At 47.8% G+C, this 7500-nt stretch overlaps 1 protein-coding gene across 1 annotated transcript in view; it reads left to right on the top strand.

The window, feature by feature from the left end:
- si:ch73-60h1.1 (calcium/calmodulin-dependent protein kinase type IV) overlaps positions 1-7500 on the top strand; it is a 41182-nt gene that overhangs the window by 29148 nt on the left and 4534 nt on the right. The window contains exons 6-10 of the mRNA XM_062556401.1: positions 287-377; positions 693-767; positions 4733-4808; positions 5242-5368; positions 6051-6203. Coding sequence (XP_062412385.1) covers positions 287-377; positions 693-767; positions 4733-4808; positions 5242-5368; positions 6051-6203 — 522 coding nt within the window. The remainder of the gene's footprint in view (positions 1-286; positions 378-692; positions 768-4732; positions 4809-5241; positions 5369-6050; positions 6204-7500) is intronic.

Genomic DNA, 7500 nt, shown 5'->3' with positions numbered 1-7500 from the left:
CTCTCTCTCCTCTCTCTCTCCTTCTCCCTCTCCACTCTCTCTCTCCTTCTCTCTCTCTCCACTCTCTCTCTCCTTCTCTCCCTCTCTCCTTCTCTCTCTCTCCACTCTCTCCTTCTCTCTCTCCTCTCTCTCTCCTTCTCTCTCCTCTCTCTCTCCTTCTCTCTCTCTCTCCTTCTCTCTCTCCTTCTCTCTCTCTCTCTCCTCTCTCTCTCCTCCTCTCTCTCTCTCCTTCTCTCCATCACTCTATCTCCTTCTCTCTATCTCCCTCTCTGTCTCTGTGTTGCAGTACTTGCATAAGAATGGAGTGGTGCACAGAGATCTTAAACCAGAGAACCTCCTCTACGCTGACATGTCCTTGAACGCTCCGCTCAAGATAGGTAATCATCTCCACACACACACACACACACACACACACACACATCCTCCCTTCCCCTTGCACGCACAAAATAATACACACACTTGTTTCAAGCTGTGATCTGTATCCTCAACTCTGTTATCATGTTTCATAGTGAATGTTCTCTTCTGATACATTAGGCATGTTTATTGTGATCAATAGGCCGTGAGTAATCTACACGCATCAACAGCGCCTTGTGTGCCTCTCGGTGTGTGTGTGTGTGTGTGTGTGTGTGTGTGTGTGTGCCTCTGGCTCTTCCTCTGTATGACTCACATGCCTGTGTCTCTCATGTTCTCAGCGGACTTTGGCCTCTCCAAGATCATCGACGAGCAGGTGACCATGAAAACAGTGTGTGGGACTCCTGGCTACTGTGGTGAGTGTGCAGTGTGTGAGTGTGTGGCATGTGTGAGTGTGTGTGAGTGTGTGTGTGTCTGTGAGTGTGTGACCCTGTCTTTGTAAGTAAATGAAAACAGGTCCTCGGTCTTGTTGCGATGCTTGCAAGATCCATCATCACACATTCAAGTTCCAGCGGTTGCTTAGCCCTGTTTGTAGCGCTGCTTAACGAGAGGCTAGCTCGTTTACTTAGCCCTGGTTGTAGCGCAGCGTTATGAGAGGCTAGCTCGCTTACTTAGCCCTGTTTGTAGTGCTGCGTTATGAGAGGCTAGCTCGCTTACTTAGCCCTGGTTGTAGCGCTGCGTTATGAGAGGCTAGCTCGCTTACTTAGCCCTGGTTGTAGCGCTGCTTAACGAGAGGCTAGCTCGCTTACTTAGCCCTGGCTGTAGCGCTGCGTTATGAGAGGCTAGCTCGCTTACTTAGCCCTGTTTGTAGCGCTGCGTTATGAGAGGCTAGCTCGCTTACTTAGCCCTGTTTGTAGCGCTGCGTTATGAGAGGCTAGCTCGCTTACTTAGCCCTGTTTGTAGCGCTGCGTTATGAGAGGCTATTGCTTACTTAGCCCTGTTTGTAGCGCTGTGTTATGAGAGGCTAGCTCGCTTACTTAGCCCTGTTTGTAGTGCTGTTATGAGAGGCTAGCTCGCTTACTTAGCCCTATTTGGGTATCCGCCGTTCATTCCGACATACCAGCACTCCGACATTGACGTCCAATTGTCGTAGTGGAGGCATGTCTCCTTATGGGAAAAAGTCCCACCACTCCGACATTTTTTTTTTTCATGGTCGCAGTGGCGGTATTTCACTTTTTTTTCAAACAAAGTGCCATTCCGACATGAGGTAATTAATAGGCTATTAATGTTACAGTTATTATTTTGCTGTCACTTCGTCTTTTTTATGGCCTAGAAGGTTGTATTTGGTATCTGTGGATAGCTCTAGCTCTCCTCTTTTATCTGACATGCAAGTCATATATTTTTGACCAGGCGTTTCACGAGTAAATCAAACGAAAGTAGCGAGCCGAAGCTATATGACATTCTTATTTGTTTGTCACTTCGTCTGTTTTTATAACACAAAAGGATCGATGTGTTTGGTATCAACGGAAAGCTCTGTTTCTCCTCTTTCATTTGATATGCTTGTCATGTCTGTGCGATGCCTGGTCCCGGAGTAATCCAAGCGAGAGCAGTGGCTGTGTGTGTGAACGCAGAGCAATATAGACTGTAAATATGATATACTTTGATTTAAATTCATGATTTTATTTTATACTTTATACTTGATCGTACAGACACGTGTCTAGTCTCGTTGGAAAGCCCCGGTTCTGCTCTTTCATGCAATATAGGTCTCATCTCGCTGTGACTAATAATCACGGAGCAATGTAACAGAGAAAAATGGGTGTGTTTTTTGACGCACTTTGCATCCGTCGGGCTCATAGGGTCCGTTAAATTGACTTGGAAAAAAATAGGATTTGTAAACTGTCGGAATGGGGGTACTAAAATGTGTCGGATTGGCAGCATGTCTAAATAGCAGCATGTCGAAATAGAGGCATGTCTAAATGGAAGCATGTCGTAGTGGTGGCATGTCTGAGTGGCAGCATGTAACCCCCTATTTGTAGCGCTGCGTTATGAGAGGCTAGCTCGCTTACTTAGCCCTGGTTGTAGCGCTGTTATGAGAGGCTAGCTCGCTTACTTAGCCCTGTTTGTAGCGCTGTTATGAGAGGCTAGCTCGCTTACTTAGCCCTGGTTGTAGCGCTGCGTTATGAGAGGCTAGCTCGCTTACTTAGCCCTGGTTGTAGCGCTGTGTTATGAGAGGCTAGCTCGCTTACTTAGCCCTGTTTGTAGTGCTGTTATGAGAGGCTAGCTCGCTTACTTAGCCCTGTTTGTAGTGCTGTTATGAGAGGCTAGCTCGCTTACCCTACAGTCACACAGGCTACAGAAACAGCGACAACTCCACCAACTTGCTGTTGAGTGAGGAGGTGATTCGCGGGTGATTGATGGCTAACGATTTCTAGGTGCTAGGTGGCTGATCGATAGCTCGTACATACCTTCAGATATAATTTTTGATTACAAAACCTGGCTTTTTGGATTTGAAAGTTCATATTCCTCACTTAGAAGTAGCAAAATATTAGACAAACCCTGAACTTACTTGTTAGTACAGAAATACTGCCTTCGATTAGTTAGCTCCGCCATCTTATTCAACTTTACTCTCAAACAAGGAACATCACGCTGCCTTCACTCCGATTGGCAGTCACTTTGACACTTCGCTCAACATTTGCATAAAATAGCCTTCTTGTCTATTTTGGCCCCGCCTTGCTCGCGGCAGCGGCAAGCTTGTCACTTGTCACTGGAAAACCTCCACTCCCGTTGAAATTGAATGGTACTCTGCCGCTTTGTCGCTGTCTCTTGTAGCTAGCGTGACTTAGCCCTGTTTGCAGCGCTGCTTAATGAGAGGCATGTGTGTGGTGTGTGTGTGTGTGTGTGAGCTTGCTTGCTTACTTAACCCTGTTTGCAGCGCTGCTTAACGAGAGGCGTGTGTGTGGTGTGTGTGTGTGTGTGTGTGTGTGTGTGAGCTTGCTTGCTTACTTAACCCTGTTTGCAGTGCTGCTTATTGCTTTATTATCCTCGTCTTCAGGGCAGTAGAGTATAGTCAGGTATGTTAGCCCAGCCATCCATTTGTGTGTGTGTGTGTGTGTGTGTGTGTGTGTGTGTGCGTGTGCGTGTGCGTGTGCGTGTGCGTGTGCGTGTGCGTGTGCGTGCGCGTGTGTGTGCTCCCATAGCTTAAAAAACTGGTCATATTTGCTCCAAATGTTCATGGAGGGTCACCATATCTCAGACCGAGATGAGGCCGAGGGTCCAGATCAGAGGCTTGTCCACTCCCCCCCGGTCCTCCGGTCCACTCCCCCCCCCCCCCCCCCCCGGTCCTCCGGTCCACTCCCCCCCCGGTCCTCCGGTCCACTCTAGCGTAGGTCAGCAGTGTGACAGGAAGAGGAAATACAATCATGTGGAACTATATCCTTCATCAGGAGTAACATTATATCTCTGATCTTTGGCTGGTCTGTAACATGAGCAGGGTGTATGAAACAGAAAGACTGATATTGAATCATGTGCCGTTATATTTGGCTGGTTTGTAACATGAGCAGGTGTATGAGGCAGAAAGACTGATATTGAATCATGTGGGTGTATCTTTAGCTGGCAGTCAGACGCAAATGAGGAATCAGATGCAGCGAAATAAGATGCCTCAAAGTAGAGCATGATACAAACAGAAGAGAAAAGATAGAGAAATAAATGAGACGAATGTAATATGCCTGCCAAACAAACGCACAGCTTTGAGCGCCTACTCATCACAGTCCTGTTCTCATGCTCGTCATCCTCGCACGCACATACACACACACACACGCACGCACGCACGCACGCACGCACGCACGCACGCACGCACACAGACACACGCACACACACACACACACGCACGCACACAGACACACACGCACGCACACAGACACACGCACACACACACACACGCACACACACACACACACGCACACACACACACACACACACACACACACACACACACACACACACACACACACACACTAGGCTGATGAGAGCACAGCTTTGGGCGCCTACTCATCACTGCCCTGTTCTCACACTGGTCCTCCTTGCAGTGCAAGTGTCTGGTCTCCATCGCTGTTCTGGCCCGTGCCTGTCGTGGGCGCCGCGGTGGCAGATGTCGGCGCAACTTTGGTGTGAACGAGAGGAATGAGCACGATGAGAACACACTCTCCGCTCACCATCTAAACGCCGGTTGCCTTGGCAACGCTCTCGGCTCTATCCTGGTGCAGATCTGGCAGAACTGGGCCGGATCCGTGAGGGACATTTGGACTCTGTGTGAAAGCCTGACGCTGACCGCACGTGTGTGTGTGTGTGTGTGTGTGTGTGTGTGTGTGTGTGTGTGTGCCAGCTCCAGAGATCCTCCGCGGTAACGCGTATGGACCGGAGGTGGACATGTGGTCTGTGGGAGTCATTCTCTACATCCTGTGAGTCTGCTGGGACATCATTACACATTTACTTACAGGATTCATTAGTATTTTTATCATTATTATTATTATTATTATTATTATTATTATTATGAACACGTTCCATATCAACAGTGAGGAGCTGAAATAAGTTCATATTTTGGGATTATAATGCAGCTGTAGCATAATAGTAATATATATATATATATATATATATATATATGCATATAGTGTATTAGTGTAATAGTGAGATATTTACATATAGTGTAATAACAATGTGTAGTAGTGTTACAGTAGTTATAGTGATTTCAGTGCATAAGTTTGTTTTAAGCAGTAATGGTTTAATGTTCTTTATTGGCCATTTTGTGTTGTTGAACTGCCAAGCCAAACAGTGTCGTCTGCTCTCCCTCTCCCCTGTCTGTGTCTACGTGTGCTCTCCCTCTCCCCTCGCCAGGCTGTGTGGGTTCGAACCATTCTTCGACCCGCGGGGGGATCAGTACATGTACAGCCGCATCCTCAACTGTGACTATGAGTTTGTCTCCCCCTGGTGGGACGAGGTGTCTCTGAACGCTAAGGACCTGGTGAGCTCTCTCTCTCTCCACACACCAGCAGCTCTGGCCAATAATCAACAAGCTTTGCTTATAGTGCAACTTGCTTGGGAAAATTCAGATATTTTAGATGAGAGAAGCCATGTGTAGTGATTGATATTTGTTGTGATTCATGTGATATATGTTTATGTGTATGTCTCTGTCTGTGCGTGTGTGTATGTTTGTTTGCCATGAATTAGTGTGTCTACTTAGTGATGTCATGGAAGTGTATGAACTGTAATGTATGGAGTGATGCCAGTGTCAACGTGTTCCCATGGGGCTGACTGCAGATCTAGTGATGTCAGTCAAGTGTATGAACTGTAATGTATGGGATAATGTACTGTATGTATGTAATGTAGGCCAATATATGGGGTAATGTCATGTAATGTATGGAGTAATGTATATGCAATGTATGGAGTGATGTCAGCGTTGAGGTGTTGCTATGGGCTGGTTGCAAGTGGGTAAGCTGATCGTGCAGGACCCTCAGAAGCGGCTGCAATGTATATGTATGTAATGTATGTAACGTATGGAGTAATGTATATGCGGCTGGTTGCAGGTGGGTAAGCTGATCGTGCAGGACCCTCAGAAGCGGCTGCAATGTGTATGTATGTAATGTATGTAACGTATGGAGTAATGTATGTAACGTATGGAGTAATGTATATGCGGCTGGTTGCAGGTGGGTAAGCTGATCGTGCAGGACCCTCATAAGCGGCTGACGGTGGAGCAGGCGCTGCAGCACCCCTGGGTGCAGGGCAAGGCCGCCCGCTTCTCCCACATGGACACCACCCAGAGGAAGCTGCAGGAGTTCAACGCCCGCCGCAAGCTCAAGGTCAAGGACACCGGCTAACTAGTGACTACACAGGTCAAGGGAGACTGGCTAACTAGTGAACATACAGGTCAAGGGAGACTGGCTAACTAGTGAACATGCAGGTCAAGGGAGACTGGCTAACTAGTGACTACACAGGTCAAGGGAGACTGGCTAACTAGTGACTACACAGGTCAAGGGAGACTGGCTAACTAGTGAACATACAGGTCAAGGGAGACTGGCTAACTAGTGACTACACAGGTCAAGGGAGACTGGCTAACTAGTGACTACACAGGTCAAGGGAGACTGGCTAACTAGTGAACATACAGGTCAAGGGAGACTGGCTAACTAGTGACTACACAGGTCAAGGGAGACTGGCTAACTAGTGAACATACAGGTCAAGGACACCGGCTAACTAGTGACTACACAGGTCAAGGGAGACTGGCTAACTAGTGACTACACAGGTCAAGGTCAAAGAATACTAATGGTAACTAGTGAACATACAGCATAAGTTCAAGGGAGACTGGCTAACAGGTCAAGGTAAAGGGGGACTGGCTAACAGGTCAAGGTCAAGGGAGACTGGCTAACAGGTCAAGGTCAAGGGATACTAAAGCTAACAAGCTATAGTTAACTAGTGAACATACAGGGTACCACACCGCAGGTTGAAAGCCAGGCAGTGGTATCATAAGTTACGTACTTAGTGCAGGGTCAAGAAGTTCAACTCCAGGAGTTGATGCGAGTTAGACTGGTACAGCCCGCCCTCATACTTCAACAGACGATCAAAGCATACCCCTCTCTGTCATGTTTCAGAAGCACTGTGCTGATTGGCTGAGATAACGGCCCAATCAAAGGAGAGATGTAGGGAAGTGAAATCAGACGGCACCTCCTACTACAGCACGTGAAGTCTGTGTTGGAATTAAGCAGGTTTGCTATAGGCGTGTTTCCACTATCGGAACTATCGGGCCGTTTTTCAGGGACTCCGCCGTGTGCGCGTGTCTCCACTGACCGGGAAGTTCCGACAGGGCCGTCTTCAGGGCCATTTACAGGAACTAAAGGAGTACCTGATGGAGGGTAGGTACTAAAAACGGCCCGGTAGAGTCGCTGGGCGGTACCATAGACAGTAAAAGATATGGACAGAGCTATCACGTAGACGGCAGCAGAGACCGAGGAAGCAAATTTCAACGGTTTTTTTAGGTCTTCTTATTTCGTCATAGGTCTCCTGCGCAGGCTCAGGTGTCGTACATGTGACGTAGGCACGTAGTCTGACCTATGGCGACGCTTTACTCTCGCTGGACGCATGCGCCTTTAACACTTTAGCATT

The sequence above is a fragment of the Sardina pilchardus genome, chromosome 15 (assembly GCF_963854185.1).
Source record: "Sardina pilchardus chromosome 15, fSarPil1.1, whole genome shotgun sequence".
NCBI classification, from domain to species: Eukaryota; Metazoa; Chordata; class Actinopteri; order Clupeiformes; family Clupeidae; genus Sardina; species Sardina pilchardus.
The sequence above is the reverse complement of the archived record's forward strand: the minus strand, read 5'-3'. Positions and strand labels throughout refer to the sequence as shown.